General features: G+C 43.1%; 1 protein-coding gene across 2 annotated transcripts; it reads right to left on the bottom strand.

Annotated features, from left to right (window-relative positions):
• Positions 1 to 22729, bottom strand: LOC311304219 (serine protease inhibitor Kazal-type 1-like). Of its 2 annotated transcripts, none has more exons than XM_084431123.1 (4): positions 22675 to 22729; positions 480 to 505; positions 293 to 402; positions 1 to 182 (listed from the first exon to the last, which is right to left on the bottom strand). In XM_084431123.1, exons 1-4 carry the CDS (start codon positions 22712 to 22714, stop codon positions 116 to 118), a joined length of 243 nt encoding a protein of 80 aa, XP_084287249.1. In that variant the 5' UTR covers positions 22715 to 22729; the 3' UTR covers positions 1 to 115. The 2 variants fall into 2 exon arrangements, with proteins under 2 accessions (XP_084287249.1, XP_084287248.1); XM_084431122.1 differs by lacking the exon at positions 22675 to 22729 and adding an exon at positions 928 to 1038.
• Between the last annotated feature and the right edge of the window lie 3973 nt (positions 22730 to 26702).

The following is a 26702-nucleotide window of genomic DNA, read 5'->3' as shown; positions in this document are numbered from 1 at the left end:
TTTAATATGCAACATTTATTTATGGATTAAATCATTACACATTCAGGTCGTAATGAATGAGACATGAGTAGCTGACTAAAGGACTGTCAAGCTGAATCATTGGTGCCATCCTGTGTTACTCCTCCAGATCTTCACTCTTACATGGGCCTTCATACTCGATCAAGATTTCAGTGCCTGATTCACTAAAAAAAAGAGAGATTAAATTGAGGATTAAAGTTTGAAAGTGACCGACTCTAAACTGTTTTTAAACCTACAGTACTTTATTTTAAAATACATGCATTTTTAAACTCACTCGATGGCAGCACAAAGCAGGCATTCATTGTCGTATGTTATTCCATCGGTTCCACACACGGGTCTTAATATCTTTGGGCATCCGTTGTCAGGATAGCCCTCGCACTCAGGCTGGTCACATAAAAAGAGAAAAACCTTGAGTTATTTGCACCTGGAGAAAAGCAATTCTACAGCCTTTATTTACTCACCTCTTTTGCTCCATCAGATATGGCCACTGTTTGAGTCAAGAGGGAAAAACAAGGATTAAAGTTTATCATGATATGGCAAGAGGAAATCAAATAACATAAATGCTAACTTCTTGTTTTACCCATGCAATGAAAGTCAATATGGTCTAATGTTTTTTTTTTTTTTTTTTTTTTTAAAACAGAACTTTAGTCTTTGTTTTTTAGTTTTTGTGAACTATACTTAAATCACACTTAAAAATGTCTGAATGTCACTTTTTCATTTGTCCTACTTTAGCAATGGTGAATTAAGACTCTAAAGAATGTGCAGACTTTATTGAAACAATCACCTTGATTCATTATGAACCAAATTAGACTGTTGCTGAGTGTCAGTGTGTATCGCAGGTCCTCATGTGACAAATTACCAACATCCTAATATCAGTTGTTTTGTAAATGAAATGATTATATTACTCACCTAGGACGCAGAGAAGGACGATGATTCCTCGTGCAAACATTGTTCACAACCTGAGAGTCAACTCACTGACGATATGATCAGTGATAAATGATCCGGCTATTTATAGCAATACTGCATATGTCCATCCCACCGATTCATCACACACACACACACACACACACACACACACACACACACACACACATACACACACACACACACACACACACACACACTCTTTAGGTTTACTCAACACCTTTAGTTTGAACTGCTTAACTGGGGAACTACTTTCTTCAGAGCTTCTTCAAAGAAAATGTTCTGTGCAAATGTTACACTTATTATCAAATATTTGTTTGCACACTTTTATGTCTCATCCAATCCAAGGCTGTTCATTTTTTTTTTTATTATAAACTTTTATTATAAAATTTTTACATTTTAATATATCGTTACTGAGGGATTTCATCACAACATTGCCATGACAATGTGAAAATAAATGTTAGCCTTGGACTTGGATAGCAGGTTTGCATCTTGCCTGACTTTATTCATTTATATTTATATTAGAATTCTTCACATAACGATTGCTAAAATCATATTTAGACATTGGCAGTTTTATAAATAATATTTTGCATAAGAAGAGATGCAGTTGAAACAGTGTGGGAAGTCCTCAAGCTCAACTCACTATTTCATTATTTCCTAAAATCAACAGCAGTATTTGATGTTCTTTAGTGATTATGAGTGATGAATTATCACCCTGAAGTTTAGCACCTTTGCTAAACTAGGACAAATGAAAATGAAAAAGTGACATTCAGACATTTTTAAGTGTGATTTAAAGTATAGTTCAAAAAAAGAAAGAAAAAAAAAAGACTAAAGCGTTTCAGACACCGGTTCACGCACAAGCGTTCCCCATAGCGTTCTGACGCAGTGTCTCGTTCCCTGTTCTTAGTCAGGGGGCCAATTCTGAAAAGGGCTTCCGTTAAGACTTTTACTGACATGTTTTGGTACAAGCTGTCACCCTATTTTTTTAGTTAGAAGACACCCATAGGTAAGATATTAGGGTGGTTGTCAAGCTGAATTTTTTTTTGTGTGACTTGTACAAGCAATTTCCGGCCAATTTTTTGGTTTCCTGCTCAACACGACATGCCAACAGTAAATGTTGAATATCTCCACAACCACAAGGACCATATTCATAAAATTGGTATCAAATGAAAGCCAACACTCATGGGATGTCTGCTGAAGTGTCAGAATGAACATTTATTGTACAGTGTAAGAGACAACAGAACTAGAACATGAAAAAAACAATCTCCGCCTAAAGAGAACCAGTTTTCAAAGTGAATATCAGCTTGGAAACATAACCTAGTATCCCAAAACCTCTATCAATCAGTACCCATATCTATGAGAATGAGTCAAGCCAAGTTTAAAGCTTGTAGGGAGAGACAGTGCAATGCTGCACAAGTTATAATACTTTAATGTCAAGGCGGAAATTTAGAACTGTAGATGATGGTCTATAGTGCTTTTTGACTTAATTAGTGTTCCAGGTTGTAACACAAATTATATTTAATTCACATATCACTATAGTTATTAATTCCATCCTAACAAAACTGCTCTCTCACTTCTTTAGGGTTAGGGGTTAGTAACTAGTTAGTAGTAATAACTATATAATAGTCGTATGGCAAAGGTATGTTTTTCCCCATCAAAGCAGTGGCTCTCAGGTTGGCAGAGGTTGGCTCTCAGGTTGTCAGTCTCATCCCTTTGAGACTGAATGGATTGAATAAGCAAGGTCAAGCTAAGCGCAATGCAAATAATGGTGTGTGTCTATTATATTGCAAAAATATTGCACAATATTATACTACAATAATCTCCAGAAAGAGCACAAAGACACCACTTCCTGAAAAATCACTTCAATCAAAGGGCTTTATCTTGGCTGTATTTTCCATATTTGTCTTGACAAATGAAATATTTTTCCCAATCAATATCTCTTCCTATTTGTTTTTCTTTGGACGCTAGGCTTACAGCTCCCTCTGGATCCATGTTATCTCATCTGAAGGCAAAGAAATGTTCACTACACTAGTCTGATTGGTTTCTGAGTGGATCACTACAATGTGCTCTGACATAAGCTGAGGGCTTTGCTATCTAACAAACTTATTAACACTTTTAGCTATAGCAGACTGTAAAATAGGCTGCTGTGCAGCAAATAAATTAAAAACATAATATTTCCATTACACATATGCACAAAACTTAATTTACCTATTAGTAAGTAAGCTAGTAATTATGAAAGTAAATTAGCCTAGCTATACACTCACCTAAAGGATTATTAGGAACACCTGTTCAATTTCTCATTAATGCAATTATCTAATCAACCAATCACATGGCAGTTGCTTCAATGCATTTAGGGGTGTGGTCCTGGTCAAGACAATCTCCTGAACTCCAAACTGAATGTCAGAATGGGAAAGAAAGGTGATTTAAGCAATTTTGAGCGTGGCATGGTTGTTGGTGCCAGACGGGCCGGTCTGAGTATTTCACAATCTGCTCAGTTACTGGGATTTTCACGCACAACCATTTCTAGGGTTTACAAAGAATGGTGTGAAAAGGGAAAAAACATCCAGTATGAGGCAGTCCTGTGGGCGAAAATGCCTTGTTGATGCTAGAGGTCAGAGGAGAATGGGCCGACTGATTCAAGCTGATAGAAGAGCAACTTTGACTAAAATAACCACTTGTTACAACCGAGGTATGCAGCAAAGCATTTGTGAAGCCACAACACGCACAACCTTGAGGCGGATGGGCTACAACAGCAGAAGACCCCACCGGGTACCACTCATCTCCACTACAAATAGAAAAAAGAGGCTACAATTTGCACGAGCTAACCAAAATTGGACAGTTGAAGACTGGAAAAATGTTGCCTGGTCTGATGAGTCTCGATGTCTGTTGAGACATTCAGATGGTAGAGTCAGAATTTGGCGTAAACAGAATGAGAACATGGATCCATCATGCCTTGTTACCACTGTGCAGGCTGGTGGTGGTGGTGTAACGGTGTGGGGGATTTTTTCTTGGCACACTTTAGGCCCCTTAGTGCCAATTGGGCATCGTTTAAATGCCACGGCCTACCTGAGCATTGTTTCTGACCATGTCCATCCCTTTATGACCACCATGTACCCATCCTCTGATGGCTACTTCCTGCAGGATAATGCACCATGTCACAAAGCTCGAATCATTTCAAATTGGTTTCTTGAACATGACAATGAGTTCACTGTACTAAAATGGCCCCCACAGTCACCAGATCTCAACCCAATAGAGCATCTTTGGGATGTGGTGGAACGGGAGCTTCGTGCCCTGGATGTGTATCCCACAAATCTCCATCAACTGCAAGATGCTATCCTATCAATATGGGCCAACATTTCTAAAGAATGCTTTCAGCACCTTGTTGAATCAATGCCACGTAGAATTAAGGCAGTTCTGAAGGCGAAAGGGGGTCAAACACAGTATTAGTATGGTGTTCCTAATAATCCTTTAGGTGAGTGTATGTCTGGTAAGTATATAGCTAGTTGGAAAACAGTTTAGCTTACCTGTTTCTGGCAAAATTTGATGGTACTGTAGAATCTTGAGGTAAATGTTTGTGTAGACAAATAGATCAAGTTAATCTGTTGTGTGATTGTGTGATTCACTCCTTTATAAAGTTTTGTTCAGACTGTACTGTTGACACCTGCTGTGATCATCTTCTCTGGATCTGCTGCCAAATCACAGCTGTGCTGACACAACAGTGCCCCTTGTGGTGTGATACTCTTGTGGTATTTATTGATTATTATTTTTTAATGATCATGCTTGCACATAAGTTGGATTATATTGCACATTTGCCCAAAATTACAATAGGTAACATGGAAGAAAATGGAAGCACTTTGGGAAAAAAATCCGCTTTTACCACTTTTAAGAATATAGTGTTAAAATGGACAAAAAAACATTTTCTAAGCTGAACAACCTGGCTAGAATACATGTTGAGGGGTTAAATATTAAATATTAATACTGGATAGGTTGTATACTTGTACCAAAAAGTGTCCAACAAAGTTTTAATATCAGTTTTGGCCCCCTGACTATCGCAGGGAGTATAGGATATAGTCGTAACCTGAGACGGTTTTTAATGCTGTTGTTGTTTTCTTGTTTTTGTTTTAAAGAAATAAATACTTTTATTCAACAAGGATGCCTTATATTGATCATAAGTGACAGTAAAGAAGACATTTATAATGTTACAAAATCTTTCTATTTCAGATAAATGTTGTTTTTTGAACTTTCAGATCGTCAAAGAATCCTGAAAGAAATTTGTACACAACTGATAATATTGATAATAATGATAATAACAACATTGATAATAATCAGACATTTTTCTTGATTATCAAATCATCATATTAGAATTATTTCTGAAGGATCATGTGACACTGAAGACTGGAGTAATGATGCTGAAAATTCAGATGTGATCACAGGAATATATTGCATTTTAAAATGTATTTAAATATTAAATTTAAGATAAATGTTTTCTATTTCACAACATCACTGTTTTTGCTGTATTTTGGATCAAATAAATTCATCAAATCCTAACCAGCCGCGACGGCGACAAGCAACGATTCTATTCTAGAAACGGTTTCTATTTTTCTGCGACGTCGCGCTGGAACTACAAACACAAAGTGTGGCGATGATAATCTCAGGTACTGTTTATGTGCTTTATTTAATGTTAAAAGCGTGTAATGTGACTTTGAATATCATTTAGTGCTCCAGCTTTGAGGCTGTAAAAGCAACAATGGATAATTCACCTCAGATCCTGAAATGAAACAAATGGAAACAAGAACGTTCTTCAAACTGTGAACAAACAAGTGTATTATTTGACAAAGATTGTTTTAGTAACTCAGTAGCATATGTCTTTTTAATAATGTTTAAAAACTGGTCTGGTTAGGACACGGTGTCAGGATGGTTTTCACATTGTTTTGAAGAAAAAACGTACTCGGTTACTGACGTAACCTCGGTTCTCTCTAGAGAGGGAACGAGTACTGCGTAAGTCTTACGCTAGGGGATAATCTCTTTTCCGCGAGATACTGAAGCCAAAAATTATCCTTAATTTTGAAATAATGTAAAACGCGTTGCGGCAGCATGCAGACACAGGCGAGACGGCTCGCGCGCCTATTGGCTGCCCTGCGGCAACTGCAGCAGCCTATCGATAAGGCCTTTTCGTGACGTCAGCTCCAATGGGGGCGCTTCGCGCCCAATACGTCACGTCCCGCCAGAATGGGCGTGGCCTAGGGCTATAAATATAGCTTCGAGAGGCTAGCTCACTGGTTTTTCATCGCCGAAGCGAACCAGAGCGTGTGCAGGCACGGCAAGATACGCAGTACTCGTTCCCTCTCTAGAGAGAACCGAGGTTACGTTAGTAACCGAGTACGTTCTCTTACGAGAGGTTCTCTCGTACTGCGTAAGTCTTACGCTAGGGGAACACAGTGTAAAACGCCGTGCATGCTAAGATCCAGCACCAAAGACCCAAGGGCAAGTGCCCAGGCTCATATAGTACATGATCATAAGGGACTCACAGAGAGCCCAGGAAAGAGTGGCTAGAATAGCATCATTCCTGTAATAATATAATAATAATAATAATAATAATTCATTACATTTATATAGCGCTTTTCTCGGCACTCAAAGCGCTTTACATAGAAGGGGCAATCTCCTCAACCACCACCAATGTGCAGCATCCACTTGGATGATGCGACGGCAGCCATATTGCGCCAGAACGCCCACCACACACCAGCTTACTGGTGGAGAGGAGACAGAGTGATGAAGCCAATCAGTATCATATAACATCCTATAAGGAGCAGTTATACTGATGATGTGTCGTACAGTCAGGGCGACCCCCGGCCTGGACTGACGAATATAGTGGGTCTTACACACTGCCCATAGAGCTGCGCGATCAAACAGCGAGCATTTGCTCAAGCAGTGTCAGTATTCTGGCCCGAACACATCAGGGCAGACAGTACCGATTTTAGACCGGAAGCAGCTTAGCCTGCAAGGCGGGAACCTCTAGGTTATAAAACCTTATAAATGTAGACGGGGAGGCCCAGCCTGCCGCCATACAGATATCTTGCAAGGCAATCCCACTAGACCAAGCCCACGACGAGGCCACGCCTCTCGTGGAGTGTGCTCTGACACATAATGGGCACTGTAAGCCCTTAGAGGTATAAGCCAGCGCTATAGCATCAGCTATCCAACTGGATAGGCTCTGTTTCGACACGGCAAGTCCCTTAGATCGGTCGTTGAGTGAAAACAAAGAGCTGCTCTGTCTGTCTGAAAACAGACGTGCGAGACACATAAGCTCTTAATGCCCTGACTGGGCAAAGGAAGCTTGCGTCTCCTTCCTCGTCAGAGACCGGTAGGGCTGACAGGGAAATGACCTGCGCCCTAAACGGTGTATTGAGGGATTTTGGAACATAACCGTGCTTAGGTTTGAGTATAACTCTTGAGTCATTAGGCCCAAACTCCATGCACGTCGCGCTTACTGAGAGCGCGTGTAAGTCCCCTATGCGCTTCACTGAAGCGAGAGCCAGAAGAAACACTGTCTTGAATGACAGATGTTTAAGATCAATCGTCTGTAAAGGCTCGAATGGGTCACCTTTCATGGCTTCCAGCACTGTAGAAAGGTCCCATACAGGGACTGAGGGAGGTCTGGGAGGATTCAGTCTCTTAGCTCCTCTAAGGAAGCGGATGACTAAATCGTTCCTTCCTACTGACTGACCCAGCGTTGTTTTTGAGAATGCTGCTATGGCCGCCACATACACTTTGAGCGTGGAAGGGGTCCTGCCCTTGTCCAACAGCTCTTGTAGGAAGGAGAGAACCTCCGTCACCCCACAGTCTAGGGGCGACACGCCACGAGCTGTGCACCAGCTGGAGAACACTGACCATTTCGAGGAATAGAGACGTCGCGTAGACGGAGCTCTAGCCTGCGTGATCGTGTTTAACACTCCGCTTGGGAGGTCAGCGGGTACCCGTTGATGGCTCAAACATGAAGGGACCACAGCTCTGGGCGCGGATGCCAAAACGAGCCCTTGGTCTGAGAGAGGAGGTCCCTCCTCACTGGCACTGGCCATGGGGCAGTGCTTGCTAGCTGCATCAGAACTGGGAACCAGAGTTGTTTTTTCCAGAACGGCGCTACGAGTAGCACTGAGCATCCTTCTCTGATCCGTTCTATCACCTGAGGCAGGAGAGAGACGGCAGGAAAGGCATAGAGCGGGCGGCGGGGCCATACATGAGCCAGCGCGTCCCTGCTCTTGGAGAAAAATTCCAGACAGTGAGCGTTTTCTTGAGACGCGAACAGGTCTACTTCCGCTCTGCCGAATTTCTTCCACAGCAGCTGGACTGTCTGTGGGTGTAGAGGCCACTCGCCTGTCGGAACATTGTTCCTGAACAGTCTGTCCGGTCCTACGTTTAGGAGCCCTGGCACGTGCGCTGCTCTCAGCGAGAGCAGGTTGCGCTGAGCCCACACCAGGAGGCGTTCTGTCAGCCTGTACAGGTTTTGGGACCTGAGGCCGCCCTGGCGATTTATGTAGGACACCACTGACATGTTGTCCGAGCGGACCAGGACGTGTTGTCCTTGTATTTGGGAACAAAAACGCGTCAGCGCGTTGTCTACTGCCAACATTTCGAGGCAGTTTATGTGTAGAAGCTTCTCCCGTTCTGACCATTGGCCGAAGAACGGTCTGCCCTTGAGCAGTGCTCCCCATCCCAAGGTGGATGCGTCCATAGACACTACCTTCACACTTGAGGAAGTCCCCAGGCTTACACCTGATTGGTACAAGTCGTTTGCTTTCCAAGGTTTCAGAGCTGCGATGCATTTCTGATTGACCTTGAGACGAAGCAGACCGGAAGCCCGTGCTCGGCGCGGTACTCGCGCTTTCAGCCAGAACTGTAGCGGGCGCATGCGAAGCAAGCCCAGCTGAAGCACTGATGATGCTGAGGCCAAAGGACCTAGCAACCTCTGAAATTTCTTGAGCGGGAAAGATGCGCCGCAGCGGAAAGAGCTCGCTGCGCGCTGAATGTCTAGTACGCGCTGTTGTGACAGTCGCGCTATCATAGACAGCGAGTCCAGTTCTGTGCCCAGAAAAGATATTATCTGTCTGGGAGACAGAGAACTCTTCGCCCAATTGACTCTGAGACCCAGATTCTCGAGGTGATCGAGCAAAATGGTCCTGTGCTCTATGAGCACCGAGTGAGATTGAGCTAGAATCAGCCAACCGTCCAAGTAGTTCAATACTCGCATGCCCTGTAGTCTGAGGGGTGCGAGCGCTGCGTCCATGCACATCGTACATGTACGGGACGCTAGAGACAAGCCGAACGGTAGGACTGAGCACTGATATGCCTGGCCCTCGAAGGCGAATCTCAAATGTCGCCTGTGACGTGACGCTATTTGTATTTGAAAATATGCGTCTTTCAGATCTATTGACACAAACCAATCTCCTCGGCGAATCTGCGTGAGGATTTTTCTGGTCGTGAGCATTCTGAACTGTCGCTTCGCAAGCACTCTGTTCAGTTGCCTTAGATCTAGTATGGGTCTGAGACCCCCGTCTTTTTTCAGTACCAGGAAGTATCTGCTGTATAGCCCTCCTTCGCTCTGAGCTTGAGATAAAGGCTCTATGGCCCCTTTGCTCAACAGTTTCAAAATTTCGGCTCGAAGTAGGTGGTGCTACTTCTGTTTTTACCGTAGTTTCGACGCGCGTCACAGCGGCGAGGGCGTCGGCGAAACTGTAGCGAATAGCCTCTTTCTATAATGTCTAGCACCCACTTCAAAACCCCCAGGTAGCCTTGCCCATGCATCTGCACGAATGGCTAGGGGCTGAATGTGGAGCGCGCTCTGGTCGCTCAGCGACAGAGGGGCTTCGGTGTGCTGCAACATAAGCGGCGCGCTTTGAGGCAGGGGGCGCGCTGATAACAGCGGGCAGATTGCCCGCGCTCGACTCCTTTGCGGTGGTCAACCGAGAGGGGAGGGCTGAGCGAGTCCCGTAGGACCTGTTATATCTATGTGTGAATGTGGGCGCGGGATAGCGGGCACATTTACAACACTGAGAGCATTGTCCGCCTGAGCAGAGCGAATACACGTTGGTTTTGTTTTTACAGAAACCTTGAGATATGCGGAACGTAGTGTTTGTGGGCACTGGGCACATTTACCACGTTTAATGCGCAATCGATCTGGGTCGATTTCATGTGCGCGAGCCCTGTGACGGGCTGTGTTTGTGTGTAGGAATGAGCACTGGGCATTTTGTCTACACTCGTAACACCATCGGCCGTGGCCGGGACACCAGAAAATACACTCTTATGGGATTTATCTGGGTAGCCGTAAAAGCGGCGTTAGTGTGCAGGCAAGCGGGCTGCTTCGCCGACTTGTTTACTGCAGAATACACTGGAACAGTCGCATTTACTGGAACTGAACGAGCGAGAAGTTGCCATAGAAACAGAGAGCGTCAACATGCTGGCGTTTGTTTGCAGGCGTGCGTGTATCACAGCAGGCTTGTTCACTGCAATATTGACATTTCCAGTCGTCTGAACTTCAGAGGCGGAAACCATAGAAACAGTGTTTGGGTGCAGGCGAGCGGGTTGTACCACGCGCTCGTTGGCTGCAAAATACACATCTGCAGTCGCCTTCTCAGGGAACTGCCAGAGCGAGCATTGACAGCAAAATATTTTCTGCCGGTAGACCCGGGATTCGATCACGGGTCTCTCGTGCGAACGCTTGATAATCTACCACTGGACCACAGAGGAAGACACATAGATATTCAGTTAGCGCGAGTATTATCAGAGAGCGTCAACATACTGGCATTTGTTTGCAGGCGTGTGTGCAAAACAACAGGCTCGCTCACTGCAATATTGACATTTCCAGTCACCTGAACTTCAGAGGGGAATGAGAAATGTGTGAGGAGTTAAGGTCGGCCCGGCCGCAGCGGGGCTAAAAATACCCTTTTCTCCTTTCGCCAGTGACGCACGGAAACCATAGAAACGGTGTTTGGGTGCAGGCGAGCGGGTTGTACAACGCGCTCGTTGGCTAAAAAATGCACATCTGCAGTCGCCTTTCAGGGAACTGACAGAGCGAAGCATTGGCGGCATAATATATCTGCCGTTAGACCTGGATTCGAACACCGGTCTTTCGTGCGAAAAACCTAAGATTCCGCCACCGAGCCACAGGGGGGAACTCAAAAGATTATAGATGCATGAGCATATAAGACAGCGTCAACATGTTTTCTTCGGCGTTTGCTTGCAAGCGTGCGTGTTTACAACAGGCTCGTTTGCTGCAATATTGATATTTCCAGTCGCCTAATCAGGGAACTGAGTTCTCTTTTCGCCGGTGAGTGACGCGTGAATGGGGCGCAAGGGCAGGGCAGCTTTCTTGTAACGTAAAGAAAAACTAACCCCGACCGTCCGCTTCCAGCCTCCCTTGTGAACGGCGCAGTTTGCGCGGCTCGAACAGAGGGAGAGAGAAAGCTAGCCCCGTGACCGTCCGCTCCTGACATCCCCTGTGAACGGCGCGGTTTGCGCGGCTCGAACAGAGGGAGAGCAGGTATCATCCCCCAAGCAGGCAAGGCAAGCGGGCGAACCGGTGAGCTTTGCGGGTTGGGGGGGGGCAGAGGAGCAGTCTCGGAGAAGGATGCCAGGTGAGTCCTCAGAGTCACCATAGGCAGTAGCTGGCTCGCAGTGAGGGCAGTCGCCGTCAGCGAGCGCGAGAGCTGCGTGATCCTCAGGAAAGGGGCGTCTTGAAAAAGACGCCCGGCTCTTTTAGTGCAATGAGAGTGTGTGTCGCGGCGGCGAGCACACACACATACACAAAACACAGTAGCAGAGAAAGGATATAACGCCGGATAGCGCAGCAGGAAGGTGACTGAAGGCTGCGCGGCCAGCGGCTTCAGAGTGTCGACTCGTCCCGCTGAAAGGCTTCTTCAGACGGCGCGGCTTCTCTCCGGATCCAGCGATGTGAGAGCTTCGCTGAAGAGATGAAAAATCAATGAGCTAGCCTCTCGAAGCTATATTTATAGCCCTAGGCCACGCCCATTCTGGCGGGACGTGACGTATTGGGTGCGAAGCGCCCCCATTGGAGCTGACGTCACGAAAAGGCCTTATCGATAGGCTGCTGCAGTTGCCGCAGGGCAGCCAATAGGCGCGCGAGCCGTCTCGCCTGTGTCTGCATGCTGCCGCAACGTGTTTTATATTATTTCAAAATTAAGGATAATTTTTGGCTTCAGTATCTCGCGGAAAAGAGATTTTCCCCTAGCGTAAGACTTATGCAGTACGAGAGAACCTCTCGTAAGAGAACTCTAGGCAACAAGATCCAGTTTTGAAAAGCCTTGTGAACAAATGTTTAGGCTACTATGTGTTATATGGCCTAATTTCAGTGACTTACTTTTTTTTTTTTAATCCATGCATAAACGTTATTTTCTCAAAACCACAAATTTTGATGTATATGTTGCTCATATATTACTGTAGCCCTGTTTGTGCAGTCTAATCAGACTTTAGCCATTAATATGTTTTTAAGCAACTGAAAAAGCACAAATGTCAGGGTATGTCAAAACTTCTTCGGGGCCCCAAAATACCCTTAGGGCCGAGAGGGTTAAACAACTCTTCTTGATGGGTCGCTAGTTTTTGAATAATCCCACTACTTGAAGCTAAGGCTGGAACATTCTTTTCACCTTCCTCTGACCAGGTAATCGCCACTTCAGTCACATCCTTGAAAGATATACCCCTATGTTCCTTAATGGTCCTTTTCAAACAAACCCAAAACCAGTTCCTCCAGAACAACTTCTGGTTGAGGTACAATTGTGGCCCCTTTTCAAAACCCTCTCCAACTTTTCCTGAAAAGCATAAGTATATGCCTTAACCGTCTCTCCTGGTCTCTGAGTGGTTTTGTAAAACTCCCTCAGTAGAGTACCAACTGGTGTTCTGTCGCCGTACGTGTCAAGGAGCTCCTCAGATATAATTTCTGGATCATTTTCCGTTTCACCCAGTATCAACTTTACAGTTAGCTTCCCCTTTAAGGTGCTGTTTAAGAAGTTCAACTTGATCATCCTCGGGTATGCGGGACAAGAGGAATGTGGATCTCGCTTGATCAATCCATTCCTCCACATCATGTTCCCCTGATATACAACTGAAATCAGAAAGCTTTCTCTCTCGAGGGATATAAATGGCTGGGGTTACTTTTCTGTGGCAGCTTTTGCTAATGCCAAGGCCTCACGTTGACAGTGCAGTTCTGGCTAGTAGCAAAGCTTCACCTTCTTCTTCCCATGTTTTGTTAAGTAAATCCACTTCTTTCTGTCCATTTTTCAAAGTACTTAGTCCCCACTTACTTACATAACAGGCAAAAATTAATCCTATTCGCGTTTGCCAATTGTAACGGGTACTTATGCCCGTCTGACAGGGGTTAAATATCCTGTGGCTCCTTGCCTCCAAATTCAATACACGCCGTACTATTCTCTCCCTCTGCTGTCACATATCTCATTTCCATATTTAAAAGGTTTTAATTAATTAACCTGTACTTATTACTATAGAGTTACAGGTAGGGTTTGCTTTTGGGGTTAGTTTTCTTGTAATTATGTATAATTTACTGTTATTATAATAGTAAATATGTAACTGTAAACGTGTAACTATGTCACCTTAAAATAAAGTTATACCAAGTTTCTTTCTTCTGCTGAACACAAAAGAAGATATTTTGAAGAACGTCTGTAATCGAACAGTTGACGTTAGCCATTGACGAGTAGCCGTCCACAATGGTTTTTAGTGGTGCTTACTGTGTGTTTCCTGCACAGGGTGTGTTAATATTTTCTTATTTCTCAAACTTTTGACTGTTCTTGTGTAAGACTGCAATTGTGTAACTTCTTTCCGTTATGTTATCTGCACATCATAGACACACCTAGACAAAACAAGAACAAGGCCTTGGACACACTTATACTCTCGCATATCTGACCTCTCTTACTTGTTATTATATTTCTTACGATGCCATATATGGTATACATGTTTGATTAGTTGTTTGTCAGCCAGTGGCGAGGCCACATAAGTGCCAGAGTGGCAATCAAAGGTTTCAGAATGGTCTGGAAATTACTGCAAAATAATCATATCTGTTGTGTGTATAATTTTTTAACGTGTTTTATTACAAATACATATAACATAATGTTTTTATTTTATCTCTATGAATGCTGCGTGCGTCACCGTCCATGATTCACACTGATAATACTGTGCCGTTTGTTTCATTTTTTGATTAATTATTTATTCTACCCTTTCAGTCAACAGTTCTTAAAGGAGCCTTTTTTCTCAGATTGAAGAACATTTTAAAATTCTAAAGAAAATGTTTTTCCACTATAAAATGTTTTCCACTATGCCTTTTTTGGAATAGAAAGTTTCCATCAATGTCAATAAAGAACCTTTACTTTTAAGAGTGTAGCCCTACTGTTGACAAGAGAGATCAGGCAAATTTGTATTTGATAATGACATTAAAGGAACACGCCGACTTTTTGGGACTTTAGCTTATTCACCGTATCCCCCAGAGTTAGATAAGGCCATACGTACCCTTTTCATCTCCGTGTGTGCTGTAACTCTGTCTGACGCACCCACCGCTAGCCTAGCTTAGCACAAAGACGGGAGGTAAACGGCTCCAGCTAGCATACTGCTCCCAATAAGTGACAAAATAACGCCAACATTTTCCTATTTACATGTTGTGATTTGTATAGTCACAGCGTGTACAAATAACAAGGTCACATGAGACACAGCCATCTTCAAACCGTATACATACTGGGAACTATATTCTCAGAAGGCGAAGGACTGCTACTTGAGCTTTCTCAAGATCCGACGATGTTCATTCTCGTGTGTTACGCAACAAGTCTGAGCTTTCCAAGAACCAATGAGGTTCATTCTCGTGTTACAAAGCAAGTCTGAACTTTCTCAAGAACCAATGATGTTCATTCTCGTGTTACGCAGCAAGTCTGAACTTTCTCAAGAACCAATGATGTTCATTCTCATGTTACGCAGCACGTCTGAGCTTTCTCAAGAACCAATGAGGTTCATTCTCGTGTTACGTAGCACGTCTGAGCTTTCTCAAGAACCAATGAGGTTCATTCTTGTGTTACGCAGCATGTTTGAGCTTCAGCAAGAACCATTTCGAATTATACCAAACATGTATAGTGTTGAATGATAATTGTTCACATCAAGAGTTTTGGGTAAATTTCAGGTGATCTTCGCATGAGAGAGAGAAGAGATGGGGGAAGAGGAGGTGAATGGAAGGAGATGTAGATTAAGACGATGCTGAGGTGATTGACTCAGTGTTATTGCGTCTTGGGTGGGGATGCTCATTTTGCAAGAGAGTGTTCAAATGTTAATTTCCTTGCTCTGCATCTTCTAGTTTTTCCAGTCCTACACCAGCGTTTGACCTCGGGTCAAAGGCAGTAAAAGACCCTGGACAGATGGCCGGTCCATCACAGGGATTTTTTTGTAATTATTATTTCTTCAGGAATGGTTGTCTTTTTACTTTTGACAAAAAAAAATCCTATTTGTAAAGATATTGGAAAAAAAAATCTTTCTTTATGCTGTAATACAGTCAGTAAAATGAAAGATCAAATTTTTTATCCTACAATGTGTTGCAGTCCCTGGTCTAGGTCAGGCTGTAACATAAATGACAAAACAATAGTGACCCATTTTTCTTTTCGTGTTCTTTGGTTTATTTTTATAGCAATATTCTTTCAATTTTAACAAAATTTCTTTTAAAGGTGAACTAAGTAACTTTTTTATCTTAACCGAACAGCTTCGGAGTCATTGGAATGGTTATATGACTGTTTTCGGGTTGAATGGTGGTCTTCTCGCACCCCTCGAGCGCCTGTGAGACGAAAAACCACCCTTGCAACTTTGGGCCGGCGGGCCGCACACATATACTATCTAAACATTTATATGCTAGCCTTCTGTGTATTATACATACCTCAGTGGACATGGCTCCGTGCGTTCGCCGGGTTCTTTGAAAACAAATGCACATGACCAGCGGGAGAGGATGGGACGAGCCAACGAGTTTTGACGACAGTGTTGTCAAATATCTATTCCGAAGCTGTAGGGGGAGCTCTATAGAGAAACCCGCGAGAAAAAAACGAGAAAACAGCGAAGAAATCGGCAAAGCTGCATAATGCAGCTTAAAAAAAAGGCTTTATGATCAACGGGACACTGATGTTTTCACATAATGGGCAAACTGTGTCAAAAGTGTCTAACAGCACTCAGTTAAACACAAAGAAGAGCACAGAAATCACCATCTATCACACAGCACAGCAACAGTCAGTCAAGAGCAATGAAAGAGACAGAGAGCTTCATCCAGAGGAATTTACAGTCCGGGTCTCTTCTCTAGGCCAACAACCAACAGCCTTGCATTACGTCCAGGACCAATCCTAAAGGAGGAAGAGGAGACCGCAGAAACAACAACAGAACCAACACAGCTGCATTCTGTCACGGACGTAACAAAGAAATACTGATTTATGTGAGAAACCATTCAAACTTTAAAGATAAGTTCATCATTTATGCATTTCTGCCTGTTGTTAGCGTTTTTCTAGATCAGTGTGTTATGAATGACATGTATGTTTACTGAATGAGAATTGTTGCCATTGTTATGGTGGAACGAGCTTATTTTGAGACATATATGAGTGAGTTTTGGAGGTGAGATGAACTGTTTGGCCAAGATTCATGTTGCTAATGCAGACTGTATGAAGAGTTTTGAAAATGTGGCTTCAGTATTGAAAAATGCTTTTTAAATAAACCAATAATAACATCTAAGCCTCGTCATTTTCACCACCTTTATTCTATTAAAACTTATGAAAGTATTGGAGAGATGTGCAATGATTGGTGGGTAAGTTTTCCTCTCCAGTTCCTGTGAAGTGATGTATGGATGTTCCTGTATTCCCTGAGCTGTTTGCAGGGCCTTCACACTGGTGTTGATCGCTCCCTTCAGATTGAAACAACACTTTAGATGGTATGGGCAGTATTTTAATTACATGTATTTGAAATATGCATTTAATTACTTTTGAGTATTTTGTAATTTGTATTTTCCTTAAATAATATATTAATACTATAATTTGTACACTTCACAGGGCACTTATGGTCGAATGGAACGCACTTGAGGATTTCAGTGGTGTTTTCTGCACAGGGAGTGTTAATATTTTCTTATTTCTCAAACTTTTGACTGTTCTTGTGTAAGATTGCAATTGTGTAACTTTTTTCCGTTATGTTATCTGCACATCATAGACACAAACAAAACAAGAACAAGGCCTTGGACACACTTATACACTCAACGCACATACATTTGAACATCTGACAACTCCTGTTATATTTCTTAATCTGCCATATAAGGTAGAGGTTGATCATGACTGGATGGCCTGGCCAACTGAAACATATGCCTCGGTTCTTGATAAGGATTGGTTTAAGATTAAATTGAATTTTAAAGTTGAAAAGTAACAAACTATTTTTAAACCTACAGTACTTTATTTTAAAATGCATGCATGTTTAAACTCACTTGATGGCAGCACACAGTAGGCATTCATTGCCGTATGTTACGTCATCGGTTCCACACACAGGTGAAGAGGTCGATGGACATGGGTCAGGCCAGTTCTGGCAATTAGGCTGGTCAGATCAAACAATGTGAAAATAAACTTTAGCCTTGGACAGTAGTTTTGCATCTTGCAACTTGATCAACTATATTTATATTAGAAGACTTTACATAACCATTGTTAAATTATATTTAGGCAACAGCAGTTTTAAATTAAATTATATTTTGCATAAGAAGAAATGTAGTTGAATGAAACAGTGCAGCAAGACCTCAAGTTCAACTCACAGACTCACTATTTCATTTCTTTAAATCAAAAGCAGTATTTGATGTTCTTTAGTAATTTTGAGTCATGAATGATCACCTCAAAGTGATAGAAGAATGACATTCTCTTCTACAATGTAATAAAAGACACACTTTCCCCAGTTTGAGAATCATGTCTGCATGACTTCAGGTGTGTGTGTTAAATGTTTTGGCCAGACTGACTCAGATCACTTATTCTGTTCCTAAAGTATCATAAAGTATCATAAATTATCATAGAGTATGATAAAATTCGCCACAGTGGTCGGGCTCGTCACAAACAGATGAGCCGGCCTATAGAGAAGCAGTGGCGGTTTTATATTCACCCTCATGTCGTTGCAAATATGGCTTTCTTCCTTTGAACTTAAAAAAAAAAAAAAAATTGTGAGAAAGTTCTCGATTTTTTCCCCATCCACACAATTGAAGGAAATGGCCATCGAAACAGTTTGGTTTCCAACATTCTTCAAAATATTTTCTCTTGTGCTCAACAGAAGAAAGAAACCCTGCAGTTTTGAGGGTGAACTAACACTTTCATCTATTTTCAGGGTTATTTTTACAGGGTCATGTATCTCTCTTAACAGCTTTCTGAAACCTAAGAAGTGAAGCCCATGAAATCTGATAAGAGACCAGTGATTTATTTATCTTCCAAGTCTGATCTACATTGTTGTCTAAAAAGACGAGTATGTTCATTTAGCCAAGGCTGAAGATTGCCTTACGACACTTAATCTTTTAAGGAGCAACAGAGTCCAAAACATCCGAGCAAACGGAGTTACGTCGTCATGTGGATCATATAGATCAAATACAGACCGGAGCAAGCGCGTTTCAAGTTTTTTATGGACATACCTGTACACTATATTGGCAAAGGTTTTGGGACATCTGCCTTTACATGCACATGAACTTTAATGACATCCCATTCTTAATCCATAGGGTTTAATATGGAGTTGTCTCACCCTGCAGCTATAACAGCTTCAACTCTTCTGGGAAGGCTTTCCACAAGGTTTTTGAGTGTGTTAATGGGAATTTTTGAACATTCTTCTAGAAGTGCATTTGTGAGATCAGGCAGTGATGTTGGACGAGAAGGCCTGGCTCGCAGTCTCCTCTCTAATTCATCCCAAAGCTGTTCTATTGGGTTGAGGTCAGGACTCTGTGCAGGACAGTCAAGTTCCTCCACACCAAACTCGCTCATCCATGTCTTTATGGACCTTGCTTTGTGCGCTAGTGCGCAGTTATGCTGGAACAGGAACATCCCCAAACTATTCCCACAAAGTTGGGAGCATGAAATTGTCCAAAATGTCTTGGTATGCGGAAGCATTAAGAGTTCCTTTCACTGGAACTAAAAGCCCAACCCCTGAAAAACAACCCCACACCATAATCCCCCCTCCACCAAACGTTATACTTGGCACAATGCAGTCAGGCAAGAACAGTTCTCCTGGCAACCGCCAAACCCAGACTCGTCCATTGGATTGCCAGACAGAGAAGCGTGATTCGTCACTCCAGAGAACACGTCTCCACTGCATTTGACACTTTACACCACTGCATCTCATGCTTTACACCACTGTATCCCACACTTTACATCATTGCATCTGACACTTTACACTACTGCATCCCACGCTTTACACCACTGCATCTGACACTTTACACCACTGCATCCCATGCTTTACACCACTGCATCTGACGCTTTACACCACTGCATCTGACGCTTTACACCACTGCATCTGACACTTTACACCACTGCATCCCACACTTTACACCACTGCATCCCATGCTTTACACCACTGCATCTGACACTTTACACCACTGCATCCCACGCTTTATACCACTGCATCCCACGCTTTACACCACTGCATCTGACACTTTACACCACTGCATCTCTCGCTTTACACCACTGCATCCAACGCTTTACACCACTGCATCCCACGCTTTACACTACTGCATCCCAAGTTTTACACCACTGCATCTGACGCTTTACACCACTGCATCCCTCGCTTTACACCACTGCATCCGACGCTTTACACCACTGCATCCCACGCTTTACACCCCTGCATCCAACACTTTACACCACTGCATCCCACGCTTTACACCACTGCATCCCACGCTTTACACCACTGCTTCCCAAGCTTTACACCACTGCATCTGACGCTTTACACCACTGCATCTGACGCTTTACACCACTGCATCTGACGCTTTACATCACTGCATCTGACGCTTTACATCACTGCATCCCACACTTGACACCACTGCTTCCCAAGCTTTACACCACTGCATCTGACGCTTTACACCACTGCATCCCACGCTTTACACCACTGCATCTGACGCTTTACACCACTGCATCCCACGCTTTACACCACTGCATCCCAAGCTTTACATCACTGCATCCCACGCTTTACACCACTGCATCTGACACTTTACACCGCTGCATCCCACGCTTTACACCACTGCATTCCAAGCTTTACATCACTGCATCCCACGCTTTACACCACTGCATCTGACACTTTACACCGCTGCATCCCACGCTTTACACCACTGCATCTGACACTTTACACCGCTGCATCCCACGCTTTACACCACTGCATCCCACGCTTTACACCACTGCTTCCCAAGCTTTACACCACTGCATCTGACGCTTTACACCACTGCATCCCACGCTTTACACCACTGCATTCCAAGCTTTACATCACTGCATCCCACGCTTTACACCACTGCATCTGACACTTTACACCGCTGCATCCCACGCTTTACACCACTGCATCCCACGCTTTACACCACTGCATCCCAAGCTTTACACCACTGCATCTGACGCTTTACACCACTGCATCCCACGCTTTACACCACTGCATCCCACGCTTTACACCACTGCATCCCAAGCTTTACACCACTGCATCTGACGCTTTACATCACTGCATCCCACACTTTACACCACTGCATCTGACGCTTTACACCACTGCATCCCACACTTGACACCACTGCTTCCCAAGCTTTACACCACTGCATCTGACGCTTTACACCACTGCATCCCACGCTTTACACCACTGCATCTGACGCTTTACACCACTGCATCCCACGCTTTACACCACTGCATCCCAAGCTTTACATCACTGCATCTGACACTTTACATCACTGCATCCCACACTTTACACCACTGCATCTGACGCTTTACACCATTGCATCCGACACTTGACACCACTGCATCCCATGCTTTACACCACTGCATCCCACGCTTTACACCACTGCATCCCACGCTTTACACCACTGCATCCTACGCTTTACACCACTGCATCCCATGCTTTACACCACTGCATCCCACACTTTACACCACTGCATCTGACGCTTTACACCACTGGCTTGGATGCAGCTGCTCGGCCATGGAAACCCATTCCATGAAGCTCACTACTAATCTGAAGGCCACATAGGGTTTGGAAGTCTGTAGCTATTGACTTTGCAGAGAGTTTGTGACTTCTGCGCACTGTGAGCCTCAGCATGCACTGACCCGCTCTGTGATTTTATGTGCCCTTCCACTTCGTGGCTGAGTTGCTGTTGTTCCCAATTGCTTGCACTTTGTTATAATACCACTAACAATTGACTTTGGAATAGTAGTGAGGAAATTTCAGGAATGGACTCATTGCACAGGTGTCATCCTATCACGGTTCCATGCTTGAATTCACTGAGCTCCTGAGAGCAACCCATTCTTTCAAAAAAAAAAAAAATTTGTAGAAGCGTCCGCATGCCTAGTGCTTGATTTTATACAACTGTGGCCATGGAAGTGATTGGAACACCTGAATTCAGTGATTTGGAGGGGTGTCCCAATACATTTTGCAATATAGTGTATTTCATATACTCTAGTCTAGTGCTCTAAACATGAACCAGCAACGTGTATGCGCACAAAATCTAAACATATCTTCTTCAAATGGAAAATGTGCATATAAGAACACTGATACAGCTGTACTGATCATAAACGTGATGACACAATGGATTATTCTGTTGTAGACAGAGCTTACAGTAGGTTAGTGCTCTTAAATTTAATAAATGTTCTTCTGCATTTCTGCCTCGTTTTGGGAGTTTGCTGTTATGAAGGGTTAGATTTTTAAAATGCTTCATTGTGCCAGTTTTTTTTTCTTCTTTTTTTCTCCGTGGTCATATTTTAATATCCATGTGTCTGTATAATGAGTGTGTTGCAGGTCTGTGTTTTATTGGTTGTTGTCTCTCCTTTTCCCACCTTCTACACTCCCAAACTTTTTCCAACTCTGAGGTGTAAACGACCAGACTAAAGTGTTTCATAACACTTTAAAAACACCATATAGACATATAAACAATATTAAAAACTTGACAAAAGACAAAACTTGACAAAACTTTTCACAAAAGGGGAACTTTAAAAAACAACACATTACAGCGACAGATCGCCTCTTATTTAAGACAAATTAACGTCTAACTGGAGATGTTTCATTTGTATTATGCATATCCGTGCAACCAGATATTTTCAAAAAAGTGGTGGGGACAATATCGAACCTGGCAAAATGTGGTGGGGACATGTCCCAACCGTCCCACCCACTAATTACACCTATGGCACACACCTTTTATGATATTCTGCTCTCTAGATATGGTTTGGGTGCTTCCTTCAAAGTAAATCTTCACCTATTTTATCATCTTGTCTCTCAGGATTTAAAAAGTAAAAACAGATCCAAACAGAACAGCTTCATCATGCAACATTTATTTATGGATTAAACCATTCAGGTCGTAATGAATGAGACATGAGTAGCTGACTAAAGGACTGTCAAGCTGAATCATTGGTGCCATCCTGTGTTACTCCTGCAGATCTTCATTCTTATATATATTGCAGGTCCTCATGTGGCAAATTACCAACATCCTAATATCAGTTGTTTTGTAAATGAAATCATTATATTACTCACCTAGGACGCAGAGAAGGACGATGATTCCTCGTGCAAACATTGTTCACAACCTGAGATTCAAGTCACTAAACCGATATGATCAGAGATATAATGATCCGGCTATTTATATCAATACTGTATCCGCCTCTTAACGTGGGAGCGGACCGTCCATCCCACCGATTCATCACATCACACACACAGAGGGAGGTTTACTCAACACCTGTTTAATAGATGTATTTACTTTGGCTGGTAGGTGTTTGCAGGGCAAGACTTAGGGGGCCCCTGGGCTTGAGTTTATGTTTGGGCCCTACTTACGCTACAGACATCATTATGGAGTAGCACAAATTACACAAAAATTTAAATATGCTTTTGAGATTCCTAGAACAATTAATATTTAACATGCCTATAGTCAAAGTTTTGTGGTAGGCTAATATTAAATAGTAATTATAATATAATATAATGCAGGATGTGCTCTCTCGATTGAGATGATCAAAACTCTAATAATAAAGCCAAGAGAAAACAGTATTTTTAAATTCATTGTCATAGCTATCTTTCCTCTTATATCAGATTCTTAAATAAACAAATTTAATCAGAATGCAAAGACGGTGTATGGCTATTATGACCAAATAAAAGGAAGTCGGTATCAATAAAATCCATTTTTGGATTGACACAGGCTGTTTAGACATGGCATGTTTACACAGCAAATTATAATGAAATAAATTATGTTAAGAGATTAATGTTTTAAATGTTAATTTTTTAATGTAGAAATATGAAATGATTGAAAAAATTAAATAAGTCTACGTTTTAACTATGAAACTAACACCGCCAGTAGGTGGCGGCAAGTCTCCATCTTAATGATGGAGTTGAATCCTTTATTCAACCGATTCGTTTAAAAATCCTAATTCGTTTAACCTAGCAAACGACTGTTTTTATGAATGGGTAGCCTAAGTGAATTATTTTTTCGTCTGATTCTGTCAAAAATGCAGATATTTTGAGGAACAAAACACGTGTTGCTCGGAGGCACAGTGGTGTTTCTTCTGTTTTCTTTGACGGAGCAAAAACAGAATATATCTATAAAAGTTACTCAGTAACTTTATTGAACTGTTGTATAAATGTCACATTTGCAATTGTACAGATGTTTGGAAAAACAGCACTCTTGCTGGTGTGATAACTCACATATCATAGGCTTGTGTTATAAATTTATAAAATGGGAACTCGTTAGGACTAAATAATAATAATAATAATAATAATACATTTTATTTATTTGGCGCCTTTCTGGACACTCAAGGTCGCCTTACAAGAAGGTACATTAGAACAAACTAGCAAAAGCAGTTTTTTAGTTTTTTAGTCAAAACTAAAAACTAACTATGTTAAAAACTAGCATAAAACATGTTAAAATACATCAGTTAAAAGCAGTACAGGAGGATAATGCAGTAGTGGTCACAGTGAGTAGGCTTGTCTAAACAGATGAGTTTTGAGTGTGGATTGGAAGTGTGTGAGAGAATCGAGTTGCGGAGGTCAGGGGGGAGAGTGTTCCAGAGCTGGGGAGCAGAGCGACTGAAGGCCCTACTCCCCATAGTGATGAAGCAGGCGGGCGGGTGGCCGGGCGGGTGGCCGGGCGGGCGGGACAATGAGATGGAGAGAGGAGGAGGAGCGGAGAGAGCGGGTTGGTGTGGCAATATGAAGGAGGTCAGTCAGGTATGAAGGGGCAAGGTTATGGATGGCTTTGAAAGTGAGGAGCAGGATTTTGTAGTGGATGCGGTGTGAGATGGGGAGCAGTGGAGCTGTTGGAGGACTGGGGTGATGTGCTTTATGGAGGGTGTGTGAGTGATGATGCGTGCGGCAGAATTCTGAACAAGTTGGAGTTTATGGAGGGTTTTTTGAGGGAGACCAAACAGGAGAGAGTTACAGTAATCGATTCGGGAAGTGATGAGGCTATGGACAAGAACAGCAGTGGAGAGAGGAGTGAGAGCAGGGTGAAGACGGTGGATGTTTCTGAGGTAGAAGTAGGCTGAGCGAGTGATGTTATTGATGTGTGCAGTGAAGCTGAGGGTGCTGTCTAGGATGACACCCAGACTCTTTACCTGAGGGGAGGGGAAAATGGAGGAGCCGTCGATGAAAATTGAGACATTTTTTATTTTACTTAAGGTGGATTTGGTGCCAGTGAGTAGAAGTTCAGTTTTATTGCTGTTAAGTTTGAGAAAGTTTGAGGTGAACCAGGACTTTATTTCATGAAGGCAGTTGGTTAGGGAGGAGGGTGGGAGTATGCTGTTGTTTTTACTGGAGATGTAGAGCTGGGTGTCATCCGCATAGCAATGAAAGTGAATGTTGTGTTTCCTGAAGATGTGACCAAGGGGGAGAAGATAGATCAGAAAAAGCAAGGGGCCAAGGACAGAACCCTGCGGAACACCAGAAGTGACAGGGAAGGGATGAGAGGTGAAGTACTTTAGCTGAATAAACTGGGAGCGGTCGGAAAGGTAGGAACGGAACCAGGTGAGGGGAGTGCCAGTGATGCCAATGGAGGAAAGTCTGTCCAGAAGGATAGAGTGTGAGATGGTGTCAAAGGCCGCACTGAGCTCAAGCAGAAGGAGGATGGTTAGTGAACCGGAGTCAGCAGAAAGGAGGAGGTCATTGGTGATTTTGAGAAGGGCCGTTTCAGTACTATGGAGAGAACGAAAGCCAGATTGAAAAAGTTCACCGGCGTCCGGTGTTCTTCAAAGGCCGGCGGGCGGTAGACCAGAACGACTTGATGGAGCTGGAGTTGTCGTATTGGAAATGTCGACGTGGTCCCCGGTGAGTGCATCTCCGCTTCTGATGTTCCTTCATATTTATTCTGGCACCGACTGTGTTTGTGGCTGAAAGTGAGCGCACGTTAGACCCACTTCTCACTGGAAATTGTTCGTTGGTCATCTGGTGATATCACTTCTTTATTCTGCACCGCTTTGTTGTTTGCATTCAAAACTTGCTCCTGCTCCTAGCTCATGGACAGCTCATACTCACGCTCTCCGTCTCTATGTGAAATGAAGTAGAGATGTTGGCGCTCGCTCAACCAAGATGATGCCATGTAAATGGTATATATAGTGCATGCGCACTACAGTATATTTGATTTTGTTTTCAAGCGCTCAAGTCACTACTTTGGGCTGATTATAGCCCTCGCTTGCACATGGCCAGACAGTGGAAATACGGCTAATAATTTCTGGATATCTGGCATACAAGTCAACCGAACAAAACAAACAAACGAAAATGGGTAAGGGAGTGGGCCAGGGCCCATGGGCTGCAGCCCAGTCAAGCCCAATGGCAAGTCCACACGGCCACGGGTGTATGTAATGTCAAATGAATAATCACTTGAGTTGTACAAAGTCAATCATGGAAAACATATACAGTTTAATCTCTCTGACTCCACCAAATCATTCAGTTCCAGTAAAACTACTCAACTGGGGAACTATTTTCTGAGTTCAGAGCTTCTTCAGAAAAGATGTTCTGTACAAAGTACAAACATTTTACACATATTATAATTTTTTTTTTTAAACCGAAGGTCCTTTTTAGTACAATTAATGTATTTTTAAATCCCACTCCTAGTGCCCCATTACAACCCATTCTCTCTCCCAAAAACTGAAGCATGGTCAAGCATGGTCAATATGAAGACGCCAAAGGCACCTCTCTGTGTCACTCTATGGATGAATTGGGAACCCCATTGCTTTCAATGGGAAACCTGTGGCGTCAACAACAGACGCAAATTTTATCAGTAGGAAATCGCGCTGAAGAAGTCTCTTATGGAACACATCGCGATATTTGGCATTAGTTCACGTGTGCCAGATGTTGGTAAGTAGTCGTAAATATATTGTCCCAATAATGAACTTCACTGGAGCGCTGAAAAGACATACACGCATTATTCCTTCGCCCAGGCCGTTGAACCCCGTTGTTGGGCCAATGGGTGGTCCTTACACCTTTAAAAAAGCTTTGCCTTCTTTTCAGACTCAAAGACTCATATAGGCCACTGGGGGGCGGAATATACACCCTGCGCTCAAGCGCACGCATAAAGCTTGCCA

The sequence above is a fragment of the Rutilus rutilus genome (assembly GCF_951802725.1).
Source record: "Rutilus rutilus genome assembly, chromosome: 14".
Classification (NCBI taxonomy): domain Eukaryota; kingdom Metazoa; phylum Chordata; class Actinopteri; order Cypriniformes; family Leuciscidae; genus Rutilus; species Rutilus rutilus.
This window is presented reverse-complemented; position numbering and strand designations above follow the sequence as displayed.